Consider the following 23,201-nt stretch of genomic DNA (forward strand, 5'->3'; position numbering starts at 1 on the left):
TAGAGAGTTGGATGCTCTTTCCTTTTTCCTTTTTCTTTTTTTTTCTTTCAAAGCATTCAATTTAATCTGACTCTTCATTTTATCATTCACGTGTACGTTTTGCATGTACACGTGAATTTAATCTGATTCATTTTATCATTCACGTGTACGTCTTGCATGTACACGTGAATTTAATCATTAAAATGAATCATTGTTGATTGATAAATGAAAAAAATTCATAAAGCGCAAATAATACTTTCGTTTTTATTTCATATGCATGGAAAAGCCATAATTTCACTTACAATTTATCAACTTATCACTCCGTTATTACAGCACTGATCATTTCAGGTTGATTAATTGTGTACACCTGTTGATTGTTTACTTTAGTCCATTGTGCTGGTGATGCTTTGCCGACAATGAAGAAGAAACCATTGCATACAATCATTAGAACAATAATTACATAAAAAATTTTTGACCTGAAAAAAATAAAAAATAATATTTGTTTGTTTTTTTGTTTTTTTTGCTTTTCTGTCTTTTTTTCTTCAATTTTTAGTTTCTATAACATTAAAAAGAAGAAAAAAATTTGAAAATTAATAGATAAAATTTGCATTATTTTCTTTTTATTTTTATATAAATTAGATTAAATTAAAAGAAAAGAGAATTTTACTAAATTAATGGCTAAAAGTGTTGATTAAAAATAAATTTAATGGCTAAAAATAATTTTTTCCTTTTGTTTGCGCTTTTTTTTTTTTTATCATTGATAAGATTTCGTTGTAAATCAATTGTAATTATTGATCAGAATATTATTAAATAATTTTGCCTTATTGTTCAAATAATTAAAAGGTACAAATCTATGATCAAAATTTTGATAATATTTATTGTTTTATCATCTGATGATTCACTGTTAAAGTTAAAACTGATAATATATGTAAATTTCATCATGAATAGTTGAATAATCATAATTAATTGTTAATTTTACCATTGTTCATTGGTATTGTCTGGTGCAACAAGCGATACAAATAGTGGAATAATTAAAATTATCAAACAACTGATAATTGATAAAATTGATAAGACAAAATGTGTATGTTGGCGAGCAACCTAAAATTAGTATTTTTTATTGAATTAATTAGTTGATTAATCTGATTGATTAAAGAAAGTTTTGGATTAAAATCTAATTCATTTATATGTTTAAATTAATTAATCAGTCATTTTAATTAATTATTATCTTATTTGCATATAAATGAGATATAGAATAATTTTATTATTACAATATATTATTATAATTATAAAAGTAAGAAAAGTTTGTATTTTTTTTTTTTTACCAATTGTGCACTTTTAATTACGCCAACACAATTTAATCCACTAAATGCGATCGCTGCTGTGTAAGCTATTTGACCTAAACTAGCTGAATTTGTTGGTATCAATGCTAAGAATATGAAGCATCCTATCATGAAACCTGAAAGAAAAAGAAAAATGAAAACATTAAAAGAGTAAACAAACGATAAAATAGAATGAATAATTGCTTAATAAAATAATTTGAGATAAATTAATAAAAATAAAGAATTAAATTAAGAGATAATGCAGTTAAACTAATTTAACTTTTATCATACGCATAGATAGTATAATTTATCAAATTTTTAATAAAGTATTAATCAACATTTATTACTTTTTAAAAAACTTTAAAAAAAAAAAGAGTAAAGTAACAAGCAAATTTTTTTTTATTCATTAAAGTAATAATACAATTTATTAAAATTCAAATAAAAAAATAATTTTATTAATGAAAATGTGAAAGAGAGAGCGAGAGAGAGTGAAGTAAATAAATAAATAAATAAATAACCTTGTGAAATAAAAGTAAATAACATTACTCGAGCTTTTTCACCACAACAAGCAGCATGATCACTTAATGGACCAGCAAGAACTTTAACAATAATTGAAAATATCATTGGTAATGCTGATGCTAAACCAGCTTTTTCTACGGTAAAATTTAATACCTAAAATTAATTAACTGAAAATAACTAAGATTAATTTAAAAAAAAATGAAAATAATTGGTGAAATTGATTAGTTATAGCATTTAAGAATATGTAAATTTCATTAGCAAAAAGTACTAAAACAATAAGCAAATTTATTTGTTTGCTTATCAAAATTTTTAAATTTAAAAATTATCATTAAAACTTTTTTATTCACTAATTTCATTATATAACAAAAGAAAAAAAGAAATTAATAAGAACTGATCATTTTTATCATTAATAAATTATGTATAAAAATATGTGATAAAACATACTTCATTAAGATACACCGGTCCGTACTGGAAAAATATTTGAAAACCTAAGGTACCACCAATACTCGCAATCCAAACACCCCAAATGGAAATATCACGAATGATTGCACTGTGTGGTACCTTGGGCATCCTCTTCGCATATGTCACCTCTTTACCAAATTCAATTTTTGACAATTCTTTTGAACTTACATTTCTGCATGAAGAAAAAGGAACTATTAGATTTTATAAGACTTTAATCTTATTAAGTCTTACAAAAAAAAAAAAAAAAACAAATTTAATGTTAGACATTTATGATTATACAAAAGTTTAACTTTATATCAAATCTTTGTAATATTTTAATCTATGTTTAATCTCACAAAATTCTAATCTAACTTTTTTTTTTTTTTTCTAACATTTGCATTATTTGCAAGAATTACTGAAAAAATAAAACCTGTTTTTTCTATTTACTTTTTATTAATAAATAAAATTTAAGGATAATTCAGTGTTTACAAATTTTAAAATACAATATAAGATCTTCACTTTTTTCTAAAAAAAAAAAAAAAAGAAATTAAATTTGCTGTAATATAACAAACTTATGAATTTTTGGTGAATCTCGATAAACAATATAAAATATAATTATGATAACTAATGTAAGTGCACCATGAATATAGTATGTTGCTGGCCAGCCAAATGATGACACACATAAGGCTCCCGACACAGGCATTGTAAACAATGGGCCAATCTGTAAACAAAACAATTGTTTAATCTTTGATCGCATAAATTTATGAAATAACAATTTATAGTAAAAATAAAGAATTTAATCCATTAAAAAAACAAAAAAAAAAAAAAAAAAGATATAATTAATGTAATTTTCATTTTTTTTTTTTTTATAAAAGAGAAAAAAGGATGAAAAAAATTATTGCAAATAATTAATTCTTTTGATGATGAAAAAATAAAATAAATAAAATTTTATTATCAGTAACAAAAATATTTGTCACAAAAGAAACCTGCAAGTGACACATTATCAGTGACATATACATTCCACTATCAGCTAATAGTGACCACTGTGACGTGATGGTACCAAGTGTTGGATAAGCTGATGCATAAGCAAATCCCTCAAAAATTTTGCAATTAAATATTAATTATTAATTTTTTTTTTTTTTAATTTATATAATTATTAGATAAATTGGGTATATTTCGACTTTTAATCATCAAATTATTTTCATTAAGACTTAAAGGGAATTTGAAGAACAAATATACTCTGACAGTATCACTTATCAAAGGTATTAATAATCAAATCAATATATCATTTGACCATAACTTATCAATGATCACATAATTTATCATAAAATATAATTTACGCAGAAAATAACCCATCAATAATCGAATATAATTTATCAATAACTATACTATTTATCATTAAATCAAAAGCAAAACATATTAAAAGCCATATAACTTATTGATAATTGCATAATTTATGCAAAAAAAAAAAAAAAAAATCAAATTTTTTTTAGCAATTTTTTAAAAAGTTATTAAAAAAGTAATTTTCTAAAAATTAATAAAAATGTCAAAAAATTCTTTTATTTTTTTAATACTTCCAAAAATCGCATAGCAAAAAGAAATTCAAATCCAAAATTAGCAAGCCAAGGAATTAATGAAGTGGAAATTGCCGATATCATTCCAAATAATGTAAATAATTTCCTAAAAATATTTAAAACTAAGTTAAAAAAATCCACCTCTATTAACTGATAAAAAAAAAAAGAAAAAAACTTAGCATTATCAAAAATGATAAATTATCAATGTTTCAAAATTTTTTTATAAAAAGGATTGATTTAAAAAAAAAAAATTTAAAAATTCAGCAAACTTACCGAATTGATAACTTTTCTTCAAGTACAATTACTGGGTAAGTACCAATAAGATTACCAATTGCTGTTGCCGAGAATAATAAACCTTTTTGAGTTCTTGTAAAATAGTATGTTTTTGCTGATGAATCTAAAATTAATTTAATAAAATTCTGATTTAAAATAATATCAACATTTTTTGATTATTTATTATTCATATTCAAATTATTCCTTACTCATTGGAATTGGAATTTGTTTTTCTTTCATTATCACTACAGTCTATTAATTTTATAATTTCTAATATATAGTATTATTTTAATTATAATTTTCAATTTCTACGTTATATCTTTTAAACAAAATTTTCTAAATCAAAAAAAAAAAAAAAAAAAAAAAAAGAAAATGCAAAAAAACATAGTACAAAATGAAAGGAAGGAAAAGAAGAGAAAAAACTCGCATGATTGTTGCGCTGTTGTGTTGGATATTTGCGCCGTTTCATCAGACATACAGATAATTGTAAAATTTAAAATCAAAGTATTACTGGTAATAATAGAAAGTGCTAATGTTGAAATGATTAAAATTAAATATCGTGTATGATTTGCATAATACATTTGTTGGGAATGTGGCAAATGTTTTATGTTCTAAAAAAAAAAAAATTAATTAATTTTTGCTTATTATTTTTTATTTTTAAATTAATGATAAATATCATTGACGTAAATATATATATAAATATAGAAAACTACATTTTTTCTTCTCAATGTAATTAATTAATTAATTAATTAACCGTGTTTTATGTCAATTTTATGAAGGACAGTAAACAATTATTGATGATAATAAATGACAATTGATATAAATGATAATTTATCTAATCAATACATGGATGATAGGTAAATTGCTATAGAAAAGATGCGATTACTCAGCATTTAATACAATAAGCATTTAATACAATAAGCGTTATCTATAAGACAATAGCTTAGTTTGTTATTGCATTAATATAAACAAACATTTAAACAATTAAAATAAATGAAAATTTTTAGAAAATCAAATTTGAAAATAAGAAATGTTTGTACTTTTAACAAATGATGCAATTGACAAAATTTACCAAATCGATTTCTTAGTGATTGATTTTTGTCAATTTTCTTTTCTTTTGTTCACAAAACAATTATTTTTAAAATTTCTCGCACAAAATGCACTTCATAAAATGTTAAACTTTAATGGTACTCCATATGATAAATGTTAATGATTCTTTTAAAAAAAAAATTCTGCAAAAAAAAAAAGAAAGAAAGAAATGAAGAAAAGCAAAACAAATTTAAAATTTTAAATGAGAAAAAAAGAGCTAAGAAAATTTTTAGATTACGAACTTTATTTTTCATTTTCAAAATGTGAATCAAAAAAGTAATGTAGGTAGGAGTTAAAAATAAAATAAATAATTGAACAAAAATTCCATAGCACTTAAAGAAAATATTTTAGCTTATTTGAATCACTCACTTTAGTTTCTTTAAAAATAAATATTATAATACTGCATTATCAACTTGGAAATATTTGTAATAATACTTAAACAAATAAGTAAACACGCAGTATTTAAATGAATGTGTAAATCAAATGGTAAACAATTGTATTAGTTAACATATTCATTCATTAAATTAGAAATCAAATTTAATAATATAATAAATTTAATACTTAATAATTGAATATGAGAAATATTTCATAAAATTTCTAGAAAATAAATGAAAAAAATTGTAAATTTATAAAAAAAAATTTATTTAAAAAATTGGTTTGCTTTTTTGCTTTTACATAATTCTATTCACTTTGCGTTTTCTTTTTTTTTTTACAATAAAAATTCCTTCATAACAATTTTAAAATATTTCATCAATTTTTCAACAATTTAGTTTAAAAATGAAAAATGAATTTTAATCTTATCAAAAATAGATTTTATTTATTAATAAATTGATAATGCCAGCAGTTTAAAAAAGTATAAAAAAAAATTTTTTTTTCAATAATATTTCTATGCTTCATCTTATTTATTAAATATTTGCAAAAAAAAAAAAAAAAGGAACTTTTAAAATTTTCGTATTTCTAAAATTAAAGAAATATGAATCATATTTATTTGAATGTACAAATATTTTAAATGTAAAAATTTACCAAACAAATATTATGGTAAAACTTGACTTATTATTAAAAAAGTTTAATAATAATAATACATACTTAAATATTGTGATATAACTTTGATTTACTTTAATTTACTTTAATGATAGTACTATTTTAAGTAATATTAATATTAATTCAAGTATTTACTTTTTTTTTTCTGTTTTTCATTACAATTAATGATCAGTGTACCATAAAAAAAAGATTGTTGAAATTGATTGGATCAATTATTGATTGATTGAAAGAATTTATCTTCTGCTCTTATCACTTCTAATCAATACTCTATCAGTTCATTTCTTTCTAATCTTTTTTTTTTCATTTTCATTTTATTTCTATTGTTGTCGAGAAAAACAACAAAATTTCTTATTTATTTTTTACTTTGTTTATTGATTTCGCTGAAATATAAAAATTTTAAATAAATTTGCAATGTGATAATTTTTCCTTTTTTTTTTTTAAAAAAATATTATCAATGTTTTTTGTTTATTTTCCAGCTTATTTTTTAATAAATTTATTTTAAAAATCTGTAGAAAAGAGTTTTTATTTAATTTCAATAAAGAATTTGAAATTTTTTTTTCATTGAAGAGATAAGGACGAGAAGAAAATGATAAAAAATCGATAAATTTGAAAAATTATTGAGGAAAACAAGAAAAAAAAAAATGGAAAAAAAAAGCACAAAATTAAATCTAACGAAGTGATAAATAGTAATTAATCAAATGCAATTAATTAGATTCCAAAAAAAAAAAAAAAGTAAAGTTGTACAACATTTTTAGAACAGTAATAATAACGATGACAATAATAATTATTATTATAAATTAATTAATGATAATAGCAATAATTATAAATAATAAATAAAAGTTTGGGGAATATTCAAAATATAAATTAAACGTACTTCAAAATATATTTCAAAAAAAAAAAAGAAATATTGGAGAAAGAAAAAGAATATCAAACGAACTTTATCTTTTCTCTTCGTTTATTTGTTTTTTTTTTCTTGGTAAAACTTTGTTTGATTTTATTTTCAACTTATAAAATAACAAATAAGTCTACAATTTTAAAATATAACAGTTGTACGTGAAGTAAACGTAGTGATTGTACGTTAAGTAAGCGTAATGATTGTACGTGAAGTACAACGTAATACGTCATTACACCGGAAAAAAAAAGAACATATTCATGCAGTGAGGTAAGAAAATAATTTTAAAATAAATTTGATATATTTTTTTTTAATTGTTCAATTAATAAAATAATTTTAATCAAATATAATTTTTGACTTATTTACACTTTTATTTAATTTCAAAAATAAAATTCAGCAATAAAATAAAAGCGTTGAAGTAAACAATAAAAAAAAACAATGTTTTTCCTTTCTTTTATTAAAAATAAAAATGAAATGAAATAAAATAAATTAAAATTAAATAAACGATATTAAAATGATGAATGATTTGTGATATTATCTAGAAAGTATTAGCTGAGTAATAGCAATGGGACATTTGACATACAACAAAATGACAATGACAACTTTTTGGATTTAGTTGTTACATTGACTTTTGTTTTTTTTTTCTTTTTTTATTTGAGAGATTTTCGTAGTTTAATTTTTGATCTGTTATCGATGAGGCAATTATGTGTCAAATTCTAATGTACGATCATTTCTTGTAGTCATTTCAATGAATGAATGAATGAATGAATGAATGAATGAAAAAAGTAATAGTTTAAAGTATACATTGATTAAGTTATTTATTAAAGTAATAATTTTGAAGAGAGAAAGTAATACTTTAAAATACATATATATATATATTGTTAGCACTCATTTATTTATTAAAATGCATTTTTTTTAAAAGGTACTACTTTAAACTATCATTCGACCATTTCAATTTGTTAATAAATATCGAACGGATAACAATGCTATTAAGCTAATATTATTTATTTTCTTAAGAAATAATTTTAAATTAATAAATCAATTAAAAATTTTTTGAAACATAAAATAATGAAAGAAATGAAGAATGAAATTCATTTACTATTACTGAAACATTCCTGAAAACAAACAATGTAAATTGAATGAAATTAATTTAATTTTTTTTTTGCCTTTTAAAAAATTTAAATAAAATAAATAAGTACACCTGTCGTTATATAAAAAAAAATATTAAAATTTCTTTTTAATAACAAAAAAAAAAAAAAAAAAAAAAAGGGAAAAAGTGAATAAAAATAAAAAAGGTAAAAGCATACTAAAAAATTGCTTACAAAAGAAAAATAAAATACTATAATTTAGTGATAAAATATGATAAGAACTGATAATATCACAAAATAAAAAATATTTTGTTGTATGAAATGAATGAAATAAACATGCATGTCAAGATTGCTGTGTAAATAATGAAAAGTTCGCTTTTAGTCAACAAATCATACATATATGTATGTATGTATGTATGTGCATATGTGATTGCATGCATGCATGCATGCATTAATATGTTTGCATTCAATTCAGCAATTCAGCTCATCCTAAACTGCCCAATAAAATGATTTTATCTTACTAATGCTCGTTTAAATTTGAAAATAATAAAAAGAAATGTCTCTTTTTTTTTCTTGAAAAAAAAAAAAATGATTTTGTGATAGTAAACAAAAAATTTGAGTTGAAATAAACAAAAAAAAAAAAAAAAAAAACAAAAACAAAAATATTTGCTATTTTATTAATTTAGCTGAAATTTAAATTTAAATTTAAGTTGATTCTTAGCTAAAAGTATGATTTCAACCATACTTTTCAAATTATTTATTCTACAAATTCTCGTAAATAATTTGATTTGAAATAATTCGAATTGATTTTGAAAAATATTACTATTTAATCATTTAATTTAATTTTCTGATAAAAGAAAATTATTTTAGCTATTCTATTTTAATTATAAAATAAAATAGTATATTTGCTTGTATTAAAATTTGTTAAAATTTTTACTGTCAAGAGAAAGAGAGAGAGAGAGAGAGAGGGAAAGAAGAAAAGAAAACAAAAACAAATAAAACGATGAACAGTTAACAACAATTTTTTATTTCTTTTTTTTTTTTTTTTAAATTCAAAATTATTCTAATCTATGCTAATATATTTGTTTCTATTTATTTTACTGAAAATAACAATTTTTTTGTTCCTTTTTTCTTCAATTTTCTAAATTTTCTATAAACGAAAATACATAATCAATGAATAAAAATGAAAAATTAAAAATAAAAAAAAAAAAAAAAGAAAAGCATTTTTTATTATTAATTTAATTTCTGTTTGACTTTTTAAAATTTTTCTTCATAAATTGACATTTTTTTTTTCTATTTTTTCCTTTCTTTCTTTTAAAAAAAAGCAAATACATTAAGTCATTAAATGACTGTAAACAATTTACACAAATAAATTTTATTATTATTAACAAATTTGCAACCATCATTTGAAACAAATTTAAATCTTTTAAATTTATTTTAAAAACTATTTTCTACTAATTGGTACTAAACGATAATTTCATATATTTACAAAATTTATTAGAAATTACCATTCTATGCATTCCACAGTAAAATTCATTTTTATTTTTCTTTGCTTTTCTTTTTATCAACCAATTAATGCTTATTTTAAATAACTTTATAAACAGCCATCAAATTCAATGGGCGCACTTTTCATCAAATGCAATTTGCGCACTTTTCAAAGTGGTATAAACGGGTTAAAGTAGCTCAGAGACAAGGATGATTTAATATTTACTCCTAATGATTAGCATTAATTATTTAATTAATTCATGGCATTAATTACAGGTGAAAGAGTAATGTAATAAATTATAAGTGAAAAATTTTAAGAATTTAAGAAATATACCTGAGATTACTATTTTTTTTTTTTTTTTGTTTTTTGCAATATTTTCTTTTTCTTTTTTCTTTTTTTTATTTTCTGTTTGCTTTAGAATTAAAAAAATAAGTGTCATTTACATATTACATTAATTAATTTACTTTTTGAATTTTTCTTTAATTTTAGTTTTAGCTTTATTAGTTCATCAAAGTTTAATTTTGCCGAGAATTTTTTTTGTTGTTGTTGTTGCAATTGATACTAAAAGCAAAATTACATTGAAATATTACTGGTACAACAAAAATTATTATATGTATGTCATATCATAAATAATTTATTAATTTAAATTAAACAAGTAAATCAGTATTTAAGTATTGTTTTTTTTTTTTGATCATTTTAGGATCATTGAAGTTGTGATTAAATGTTATTTTTAATTAGTGCAAGAAATATTTTCATATTCATTTGATATTCTTTGATCATTGTCATTCATTTATTTTAATTTCATTTCTCTTATTCATATTTTTAATTTAAATGTGGTAAATGATTATTTGTTGTAATTTTATTACTATAAAGCAATGAAATGAAAAATTAATAAATCATAAATGAATTTTAAATAAAATTAAACAGAAATATATTTTAATTGAATAAAAATATATATATATATGTGATCAGCGTCAATTAATAATATTAATAATTTCCATTTTTTTTTTCTGCATCTTCTATGGTAACATTAAAATTTGAAATTTGCATTAAATCGTAGACGAATTTAAATTAAACAAGTAAAATTTAAATTAATTGACAACAGTTACTCATCATTATTGAAAAGTATTGAAATTGCAATAATTCATAAATAAATTTAAATTAAACAAAGATGTGTTTTTTATTATTTTGAAAATATTAATTAATATTTCTGCTGCTAGTAATCAGTTCAATTTTTTGATTTCTACATTATTCATATAAATACTAAAATTATGCTAAATTATAAATGAATTAAAATTAAGCAAACATTTTTGAAATTTAATGATTTTAATTATAATTATTGACAATTTCAATCAGTTATTTCCATTTTAACATTCACAATTTGAAGTAATAACAATTGCGATGAAATGAAAATAGAACGAACAAAATTTTTGAACAAATAGTAAATGAAGAAATGAAATATTAGACATTGCATTGTCATACGAAATGACCTCGAAATCATTTATTTCTAAAATCATTTTCCACCGCTCATCTTTTCTTATTATTTCTTTGTAATTTCATTTCATTGCAAATTACATTTCAACAAATATAAATCATTCTTCACCATTTTAATTATTATTACTATTATTATTATTATTAAATAATTACTTTTAAATATAATTTAACTGTCATGATTATTAAATTTAATTTAAATTAATTTTAAAAAAATTTTAATTAATTATTATTATGAATTTAATTATGCTTCAATCATTCATTGTAATACACTTTATTTCATTAAATTGCTTCCTTTTTTCTTTTTTTTTTTTTTTTTTTTTAAATTACATTTTGAAAAAGTTTATTAAAAAATGTTTAAATTATTCATTTAATCGATATATTATCATTTTTGTTTAATATTTCTACTTTTTATAATATTAGTTACAATATAAAATTATGCATCGCCTTTTTTCGTTTTGTTTTATTTTGGGATTATTTTACAAATTCAAATTTAAATTAGAATTTAATTTATTCACATATCCTTTTTGTCGAACTCATTTTAGAAAACTAAAACTGACAAACTTTTAAACTGTAAAATTTACTAATCAATATATTAGTTTTTTTCCCATTTTTCTTGTTCAAAAAATATATTATTAAATTGAAGAAAAAGCATTCTAAAAACTGTTTACAACTTTTAAAATTAAATTTACAAATGAAAGAAATACTGAAATTTTTCTATTCTTATTTGAAATTAGATAATTTGATAATTCAAAATAAATGTTTGTAATATTTTATTAATAGTAATACAATGAATTGTTTCAACTATTGTCAATCAATGCTTTTATACGTTCAAAATTTTTAGATGACCTATTTATTAAGTATTGGATTAGGCGTCCTATTTGCGCTTCTTTACTATTGGATGACAAAGCCGCTCAATCGAATTAGACGCTTTGGTGATATTGGCGTATTTGTAGGCAAAATGAAGGTATTGCATTTCTGATCAAATTAAAAATTAATTATTCAATAATATTACAATCATTTTTTGTTTTTTTTTTTTTTTTTTTCATACAGAAATTTTCATACAAAATTTAAAAACTAATAAATTTGATCAAATCTAAAATTGAAAAATATTTAGCTTTTAATCATATAATAGTTTAAATAAAAAAAGAAGAAAAAGAATAATTTGAATGGTCCTCGAATAATTTTCAAAAAAAAATTGAAAAAAAAAAAAAAAAAAAAAAAAATTTGAATTCAGATAAAAAAGCCGTACAGGCAAGCATTTTTGGAACAATTGAAAAAAATGCGCTTTATTGGTAAAATACCGCCCGTATATCCAAATGGATGGTTCTGCATTGCTGAATCGAAGCAAATTAAACTTAAAGAAGTATTACCAATCATTTTTCTAGGTTCTTTTTCCTTCAATTAAACTTATCTTATCATTATCATTTTTACTATATTAAAATCGTTGTTATCGTATTTATAGCCATAATCAATGATAATTTTAAATATGATTATAATTTGTAATATTTATTTATTTAATTATGTAATTTAATTATCCTCATAATAATTTTGTATTCATCATTTCAACGATTAATATTGTTCTACAAGACAATTAAATTAATAATTAACTATTAAAATTAATTTTTTAAAAAAGAAAAATGTTGAAATCATTGAAAATATTTGTGATCAAAATTCTTATAACACAAAATTTAATTATTATTTGAAATATAGCAATTTTAGTCGTTGTTAGCACTGCAAATAATGTCATCAAATAATTGAATGAGATTTAAAATATTATTAAATCTTTATTATATTATAAAAGATTGGTGTTTTTTTTTTATTTATTATTACAATAATAACTGTAGAAATTTATGTGTTACTGAAAAAATAAGCTGTTAAAACAGTAACTTCATATGAATTAATGAAGCAGCAATTTATTGAGTTATTGAAACAGTAAATTGGTATGAATTACTGAAACAATAAGTTAGTAAGCATTGCTAGAATAATAAGGTTATTGGAATGTGTTATTTTTGTTATATATTAAAACTGACTGACACAATAATTTTTTTTTTTTTTTTAATTTTTTGTTCCATTCAGTATAAATAATTTTTCCTTTTCAGGACAACAACTGACATTACTTCGTTCCGAAACCGGAAAAGTATACTTAATTAATTCATACTGTCCACATTTGGGTGCAAATTTCAGTATTGGAGGTCGTGTTGTGAACAATAATTGTATTCAGGTTAATTATTAAAGTAAAGTGATGATGCATACTCATTAATATGAATATAATTAATCTAAAATTATTTTCTTTTTTTTTTTTTTTTGCAAAAAAAGTAGAAATAATAAATAAATAAATAAAATATTTTCATTTAGCAATGAAATTTATACCAAAAATGTTACATACTTAAAATTTTTGAAATATGATAAAATTAATTAATTCATATATCAGATTAATATTTCATTTTAATTGATATTAGTTAGTTAATTTCAACGAAACTGAAATTTATATGTTTTGAATATCTAAATTCGTTTTGTGCAAAATTTATATATTTGCAAACAGTAATGAAGTGAAATATACAGCTAATAAAATTTGCTTTTTTATCAAAAATGTTAATTTTTAAATTTTCATGAAAACAAAAAGATGGGATAATTTCAAATTAATGTTAAAATTAGAAAAAATTTGAAAAAAAAAAAGACTTTTTTTGGGTGCTATCAGATATAAATTAAAAATTCTAATTTGAACCAACAATTTAACATTATATAATATTATTTAAATAATTAGTTTTTGTTATTTTTCATTTCAAATTTCATTTATAAGTGTAAATTTTATATTATTTCATATGGACATACAATTGATATTAATTATAATTAATTAATTAATTAATTTAGTGTCCATTTCACGGATGGATTTTTAATGCTGAAACAGGCAACTGCATGCGTATTCCATACGAAACAAGTAATACAATTCCGGAACAGGCCAAAGTAGTCACTTGGCCAGTGGTAGAGAAGAATATGCATATTTATGCCTGGTAGGCTAATTTATCAATTAATTTATATAATCATTTTTCTTTCTTTTGTATTTAATTTTTTGTTCTTTTCTTTGCTTAGGTATCACTGCGATGGGAAAGATCCGGAATGGCAAATTCCGGATGTAGATGAAATTATCAATGGTGAATGGAAGTATAAAGGACGAACGGAACATGAAATTAATTGTCATATTCAGGAAATACCGGAAAATGGTGCTGATATTGCACATTTGAATTATTTACATTTGGCTGGTATTAATAACGGTTCGTTTATTTTTTTTTATTTTTTACTTTTTAACTATTTACTGCTATTAATATTTTTTCATACTGTTACTAGTTATTATTATTATTATTATCATTATTATTATTATTATTATTATTATTATTATTATTATCATTATTATTATTATTATTATTATTCATTCATTCACATAACTTATAATTAAAAATTATTACTTTTTATTTTATAATGCGGGAAAAAAGGTTTTTTGCAAATGTGTTAATTTATAATATTTTTAAGCTATGATTAACAAAATTGGAGAAATTTTATAAATCGATGTTAGGTAATGATATCACTAAAATTAAAATGGAAAATTTGGAGCCAAGAATACGGCATGTATGGAATGGCCGTTGGGAACAGCAACCGGAACCGGAAAAACATATCGGTGTAATGTATCTGAAGCAAGTTATGACTGTCATGAAAATACCAATACCGTTGACATACAGCGATTTGCAAGCACGACAGGTTATTGCCGAACTAAAGACTTTTCGGTACTTGAGTTCGTGGAGATTTCTTGATATCGTTAGATAATTGCTTGAAAGTAGTATTTCTTGTTTCTTATTGGAAATAAAATGAAATTAATTATTTGAAAGTATGAAAGAAAAAACGAGAAAATAAGTATTATTTTTATTTTCTTGATAAAATTTAAATTTTAAAATATTTGTTTTAAAATTTGTCTTTTAAAAGTAATATTTAACATTATTACCGCATTAAAAGTTTGAAAAATAAAAAAAAGAAGAAATAGTAATTTTCTTATTTTGCAATAAAATTTAAAACTTCAACATTTATTTTAAAACTTAATCTTTATTGAAATTTTTCTAAAAAAAAAAAAAAAGAAATTTTCGATTTTCAAAATCTAATCAAATTATCCATTATTTAAAAAATTTAATAATTTGAATGATTTGTCATTTTTTTTTTTTTAAAGAAAAATATTATTTAAATCAATGCGAAGTGATTTTTTTTTAAGATAAGAAAATAAATTGTTTAATTTTAAGTTACTAAAAAGTACTTTTTTTTTTTAAATTAAATAAGAAGTTTGATTATCAATAAAATATATGAAATTCTTTGGATAATATTAACGTCACAAAATTCAAACGATTTATTTTCTTTCAAAAAATTTGTCATAAATTTTAATAAATTTAAATTTAACAAAAAACTAATATTTAAGACTTAGTCTTGCGAGTAATTACGAATATTTTATAATTATTACTTATTTTTTATAAAGTAAACTTTATAAAAAATATTATAGATAGGTCCAGGTATCGTTTATATGATGTTTGATTTTGGTTTGCTCGGACGTGGAATCGTATTACAACACGTTACGCCTGAAGAACCATTGCTGCAACGTGCACGTTTCGTGATGTATTCAAATCTTCCAAAATTATACGCTAATTTTTTCTTGCTTTGTGAAGCAGTTCACGTAAGTTAGTTTGTTTACTTTACTTTCCTTTTTTTTTTTTTCTTCAAAAAATTAAAATTAGAAGGAATTTTTTTTCATTGAAAAAATGAATAAAATTAATTTAAAGAAAAATAAAAATGATAAATTTAGTAATTAATCAAAATTAATAAATAAGCAAATCATTTTTAAATAACAATTTAATGAAGCTAAAAAATATTTAAACAAAAAAAGGAAAAAAGATATGCAAATAAAGTAACAAAGTGATTAATTAGAAATAACAATTTTCAATTTTTCATTTATTTATTTATTTTTTCTTTTAAATTTTAGTTTGAAAGAGACATTTACATTTGGAATCATAAATGTTACATCAAACGACCACTGCTAACCAAAAGTGATGGCCCAATTTTGAAGCATCGACGTTGGTATAATCAATTTTACGCTGAAAATAGTCCACGTTTGGAGTTAGATGGTACGCTTAGCAATGAAGTTAAATCAATTTTTGATTGGTAATTTGAAATATTTTAATAATAATAAATTTTTTTTTTTGCATTTGAAATGTTACATTAATTTTACACTGTGAAAATTTGTATTTTTAATTAATTAGTAACGATTAACAATGAAGTAAAATGCTTTAAAAATGTTTCACACCTTGAAATTAAAAAGTTTTATTATTACATTCAATTTTTTTTTTTTTTTTGAATAAATATATTAAAATATTATAAAATGTCAACATACTGCCTGAGAAAATTGTCATATCTCACAGGCAAAAAAAAAAAAAAAAAAGGAATTTAAGGGAAAATGAATTACATTTAATATTTTTATGAAATTTTTGCTTTTTTTTTTTTATTTTATAATAATTTAATATGTTCAAATTTCATGTTTTCTTCACTTTCCATGTACTTTCTTTTCAATTCAAATAAATTTGAAAAATTTTTTTGAGTTCAAATCTTATCATTTTACCATTTCGTATTTTAAGTAAATGAGTAACTGATATAAAAATATTTCATAATTTCAAATGTTTAATACATGAAAAATGATTGTAAAAAACTTATGAAAAATAATTTAAAAAAAAAAAAAACATTTTGTTACGGAAAATATTTGCATCATAGTTTAGTTAAATAATTAATATTTGAAAAATGACAATAAAATACTCATACTGTAAGTTAAAAGAGATTCAGAGAAGTGAAAAAAAGTAGAAAAAGTTTTGTGATTCTGAAAAGATTTGTAAAAAAAGAAATAAAAAAGAGGAGAAGATGAAGAGAAAGAATAAAAGAAGTGGAGAAAATGATGTGATTTAATTACTTACATTTGTGTGATAATTATGATAAGGAAAGTAAAAGTGATAATACACTGTGATTTGTGATAAATTCAGAATGAAAGAAGGAATTAAAAGTATATTATAAGTTTAATTAAATCAAAAAAACTTCTATGATTATATGATTGTTAATAAAATATATAAAACTTTGATTACATTTTATGATAATTATGTTTGGTTCAGAGCGATTAAATTATGCAGTTATCAGATTCATCACTGATATCATTCAGCTATCATACTTATCACTGATATCATTCAGCTATCATACTTATCACTGATATCATTCAGCTATCATACTTATCACTGATATCATTCAGCTATCATACTTATCACTGATATCATTCAGCTATCATACTTATCACTGATATCATTCAGCTATCATACTTATCACTGATATCATTCAGCTATCATACTTATCACTGATATCATTCAGCTATCATACTTATCACTGATATCATTCAGCTATCATACTTATCACTGATATCATTCAGCTATCATACTTATCACTGATATCATTCAGCTATCATACTTATCACTGATATCATTCAGCTATCATACTTATCACTGATATCATTCAGCTATCATACTTATCACTGATATCATTCAGCTATCATACTTATCACTGATATCATTCAGCTATCATACTTATCACTGATATCATTCAGCTATCATACTTATCACTGATATCATTCAGCTATCATACTTATCACTGATATCATATCATTCAGCTATCATACTTATCACTGATATCATTCAGCTATCATACTTATCACTGATATCATTCAGCTATCATACTTATCACTGATATCATTCAGCTATCATACTTATCAATACTCATCACTGATATCATTCAGCTATCATACTTATCACTGATATCATTCAGCTATCATTCTATCACTGATATCATTCAGCTATCATACTTATCACTGATATCATTCAGCTATTATCATATACTTATCACTGATATCATTCAGCTATCATACTTATCACTGATATCATTCAGCTATCATACTCATCACTGATATCATTCAGCTATCATACTTATCACTGATATCATTCAGCTATCATACTTATCACTGATATCATTCAGCTATCATACTTATCACTGATATCATTCAGCTATCATACTTATCACTGATATCATTCAGCTATCATACTTATCACTGATATCATTCAGCTATCATACTCATCACTGATATCATTCAGCTATCATACTCATCACTGATATCATTCAGCTATCATACTATCACTGATATCATTCATACTGATATCATTCAGCTATCATACTTATCACTGATATCATTCAGCTATCATACTCATCACTGATATCATTCAGCTATCATACTTATCACTGATATCATTCAGCTATCATACTTATCACTGATATCATTCAGCTATCATACTCATCACTGATATCATTCAGCTATCATACTTATCACTGATATCATTCAGCTATCATACTTATCACTGATATCATTCAGCTATCATACTTATCACTGATATCATTCAGCTATCATACTTATCACTGATATCATTCAGCTATCATACTTATCACTGATATCATTCAGCTATCATACTTATCACTGATATCATTCAGCTATCATACTATGATATCATTCAGCTATCATACTTATCACTGATATCATTCAGCTATCATACTTATCACTGATATCATTCAGCTATCATACTTATCACTGATATCATTCAGCTATCATACTTATCACTGATATCATTCAGCTATCATACTTATCACTGATATCATTCAGCTATCATACTTATCACTGATATCATTCAGCTATCATACTTATCACTGATATCATTCAGCTATCATACTCATCACTGATATCATTCAGCTATCATACTTATCACTGATATCATTCAGCTATCATACTTATCACTGATATCATTCAGCTATCATACTTATCACTGATATCATTCAGCTATCATACTTATCACTGATATCATTCAGCTATCATACTTATCACTGATATCATTCAGCTATCATACTTATCACTGATATCATTCAGCTATCATACTTATCACTGATATCATTCAGCTATCATACTTATCACTGATATCATTCAGCTATCATACTCATCACTGATATCATTCAGCTATCATACTTATCACTGATATCATTCAGCTATCATACTTATCACTGATATCATTCAGCTATCATACTCATCACTGATATCATTCAGCTATCATACTCATCACTGATATCATTCAGCTATCATACTTATCACTGATATCATTCAGCTATCATACTCATCACTGATATCATTCAGCTATCATACTTATCACTGATATCATTCAGCTATCATACTCATCACTGATATCATTCAGCTATCATACTTATCACTGATATCATTCAGCTATCATACTTATCACTGATATCATTCAGCTATCATACTCATCACTGATATCATTCAGCTATCATACTTATCACTGATATCATTCAGCTATCATACTTATCACTGATATCATTCAGCTATCATACTTATCACTGATACTTCTCCCTTTCCTCGTTCCTTACAATTTCTAAATCGAAAGACTTGCGCTATGTGCTGCACCCTTCAGTCCTTCTCGAGCAAACATTCCACGCATACCAGCGGAGGACGACGACTGATTGACACCAACAATTACACTGGCAGATGACGACGGCACTATCAGCTATCACAGCTACTATCTTTTCAATATTTTATCTCTTTTCTTTCCTTCTTTTTCTCTCTCTCTCTCTCTCTCTCTCCCTCTCATTCCTTTAACTTTTTAATTTTCTTTATAGTTGTTTATATTTTCTAATTTGTTCTCTTCCTCCTTCTCAATTTTCTTTCTCTTTCTCTCTCTCTGCTATATACATTCATAGAAAGAGAGAGAGAGAGAGACGGAATTTTAGCAAAATTTGATCTCAATAAAAATGAAAAAAAGAAATTTAAACAAGAAAAATTACGACACACACATACATAACATACATTTTAGCAATAAAAACTTTCATTGTTTGAAACGTAGTATGGTTAACGTAACGTAACGTACCGTAAAATGTTTTGTGAGTAAGTTACGTACGTGAATAACTTGTGCATTAATACTTACTTTATAACAAATTGATAATATTTATATGCATAATTCTTTGTTATTTCTTTATTATTTGTTATATTTTACATTTATATTTCTTATTCGTAACTATAAGTAATAAAATAAAATAAAATGAAATTTTCATATTCAAAAAAAAAAAAAAAAAAATTGGCGTAGCATAGCGTTGTTATAAGTGAAAAATTATTTTGAAGGAATGAATGCATTGAAAGATTTAATTGTAAAATAAGTTGAAAAATTTGATTTGAGCCATTTTGCGAAAAAAAAAAAAAAATTCTTTTTTTCTCCACTTTTTCTCATTCTTTTAAATATTTTCATAAACAAAAATTTACTATTTTTATTGTTTTTGAAAATAAAATATACAGTATATTCAGTGTGAACAAATTAAATTAATTAAAGGTTTTTTTTTTTTTTTAAAAAAAAAAAACTTATTTTAAAGCAAAAAATTAGAAAAAGATATATTATTGATTGATTGAAATTAGTTCGAAAAGAATTTATTTGTGGTAAGCAAAATTTTTGAAAATAAAATTTCCATCAATGTTATTACAAAATATATCATAGTTATGTGAAACGATCAGTAATATTTAATTTATTAGATTGTATGTTGGCAAAGTTTAAAATTACACTGAAAGTAATTATAAAAGATGAAAGTACGGTGCGTTGGATAATAAATTATAATTCAATTTTTCATAAATTAAATAATAAAAATTGAATTTTACATGCGTGAAGCAAAATATTTTAGTCAAAAAACTATTCTTTTTATCACATAAATAAAATCGTAAATATTTTTTATTTTTTTTTTTTTATTTTCATAAAATGCATATTATAATTTCCTTTTTCTTTGCAAAAATTTTGTAAGTAATTATAATTACTTTTATCAATATTTATTTTATTAATCGATTATTATCATTATTATCAATTATTATTATCAAATAATAAATAAAAAATCCTGATATTTTCCATTTTCCTTTTAAAAATAATTTTTTTCTTATATTTCAACTTTTGTAAACACATTAAAAAATAAATAAATTATAATATTTATTAAGAAAACAAGAACTAATCAAATTTTTGATAAAATTTCATTTGCACAGTTTATTATTAACTTTATTATTTCTCTAATTCTTCTAACTTTAATAAATTAAAATTTTGATTAATGAAGAAACTTACTTATTTCATTCTTTCATTTCAAAATAGTTTTGTTCTTAAATTTATTCATCGAACAAGAAATAATTTTAATTTTATTGAAGTTAAGTACACAAATCAAATTACAGTATTATTCTTATAATAAACATTAATTTTCTGTCAAATGTTATTAACTATCCAAGTAAATTCATATCTTTAATCTATCTGTAAATGAATTAATTAGTAGTCGTTGTGATTGAAATTAAATTTTAAATTAATTTGTTGCTTTTTTCTCTCTCTCTCTCTCTCTTGATAACGATCTCTTCCTGTTAATTAATTCGAACTTAAATTCTAACCGTAAATTATTTATTTCAAACATTGGCATCAATTTAACTTAATTTAGCTTTACGTTTTCGTCGTGATCGACACGTAACGTTTTTGATCGACACGTGATAACAATTTTTAGATACCAAATTAAATTAACTAATTCATAAGTGGAAGGGAACAATTTTCAAATGTATATTTCACTTTAATATATTTATTTTACGTTGTTATTATTAACGTGAAACGTGAAACGTGAAATGTTATACGTTCAAAAGTTTGTTTGTTAGTAAATAAATAATGTAAACAAATGATTGAAAGAATATTTCAGGTCATTATCAGTCCATTCATTTACATATTAAATTCTTTCATTTCTTGAATGGTGCAGAAGAGAAATGAAACTTAATTGATAGTAGGAGAGGGAGAGAGAGAGGGAGGGAGAGAGGGAGAGAGGGGAGAGAGAAATTATTGTTGAGAAAAGAACGCTTTAATAAGATCATCTCTTCAGACGAGGAATGGAATGCTTGTAGAGAGAGAGAGAGGGAGAGAGATATAGGATACAGGGAATAGAAGGTACAATATAAATGAGATAAGATGTAAAAGAAAATGGAAAGAATACGAGTAATGGAGAGGTATAGATTTCACTGGTGGAATTGAAGTTCTTTAATGAATTAGTATTATTGCTAGAAGAGAAATGGGAGAAATGAAGGGGAAGAGGGAGAAAGGAAGAAGAAGAGAGTGTGAGTGAGAAAGGAAAGAGATTGCTTTCTTGTCACCTTTACATATTTGCAAAAGTGCCATTAAGATTTGTTTCTATGATAGTTCGAAATTCTCTTCGTTCCTCCATTTCCTCTCGTTGTCTTCCTCTCCTATCTACTCTCCCTCTCTCTCTCTCTCTTCTTAAATATTGTCAATAAAGCGTTGGCGAACTTTTGTCTTCGTTGTGTTCAAAACTTCCACACACGCACAGACACGCTCACACAAATATACACACGTATAGGAGGCATACACACATACATACACGGACATGCACACGTGCACACACGTACGCAGACGCACGCACGAATACAATAGACGTACACGCACACACGTATGCACACATAGACGTACAATATAAATGTACCCTTTCTAAACCTTTTACCATTTCTCTTTTTAACTTGGCGTAACTATCTGTATACACATACATACTTAATGCGTGTACTGTATGTCCTACCGTACGTGCATTAAGTACACCGTGCACGTACACGTGTGCGTACACGTGTGCGGTGTACTTAATGCACGTACGCATGCGCTGTTTTCTGTTGCATAAATTTTGGTGCAAAATTGTTTGTAATAGTGAATGAATTAGAGTTCTTTTGCATTTGTGTTATGTGTAAATGATTGAAATGTTTATTTTGCGTTTGTCTTTTTTGTTTCTTTTAATTTTAAGTTTAAATTAGAGTAATTAGTTAGAAAGAAAGAAAAGAAGAGA

General features: G+C 22.7%; 2 protein-coding genes and 1 further gene across 3 annotated transcripts; 2 read left to right on the forward strand and 1 right to left on the reverse strand.

Moving 5' to 3' along the window:
* Nucleotides 1-295: 295 nt before the first annotated feature.
* On the reverse strand, nt 296-4,581 carry Bm3982 (Uncharacterized protein; the record flags this gene model as incomplete). The annotated part of the gene is made up of 10 exons (XM_043079717.1): nt 296-455; nt 959-1,077; nt 1,302-1,435; nt 1,817-1,970; nt 2,262-2,451; nt 2,831-2,979; nt 3,245-3,352; nt 3,833-3,938; nt 4,106-4,229; nt 4,533-4,581. 10 exons carry the CDS (start codon nt 4,579-4,581, stop codon nt 296-298), a joined length of 1,293 nt encoding a protein of 430 aa, XP_042935651.1.
* Nucleotides 4,582-12,093: 7,512 nt separating this feature from the next.
* Nucleotides 12,094-16,392, forward strand: Bma-daf-36 (Uncharacterized protein; the record flags this gene model as incomplete). The annotated part of the gene is made up of 8 exons (XM_043079718.1): nt 12,094-12,159; nt 12,430-12,580; nt 13,295-13,416; nt 14,067-14,206; nt 14,286-14,467; nt 14,767-14,948; nt 15,733-15,903; nt 16,210-16,392. 8 exons carry the CDS (start codon nt 12,094-12,096, stop codon nt 16,390-16,392), a joined length of 1,197 nt encoding a protein of 398 aa, XP_042935652.1.
* A 3,610-nt stretch (nt 16,393-20,002) lies between these two features.
* Nucleotides 20,003-20,102, forward strand: Bm16244. Its single transcript, XR_006228057.1, has one exon. The product of XR_006228057.1 is annotated as a pre-microRNA Bm16244 (primary transcript).
* The last annotated feature ends 3,099 nt before the right edge of the window (nt 20,103-23,201 follow it).

The sequence above is a fragment of the Brugia malayi genome (genome assembly GCF_000002995.4).
Source record: "Brugia malayi strain FR3 genome assembly, contig: Bm_v4_Chr3_scaffold_001, whole genome shotgun sequence".
Taxonomy (NCBI): Eukaryota; Metazoa; Nematoda; class Chromadorea; order Rhabditida; family Onchocercidae; genus Brugia; species Brugia malayi.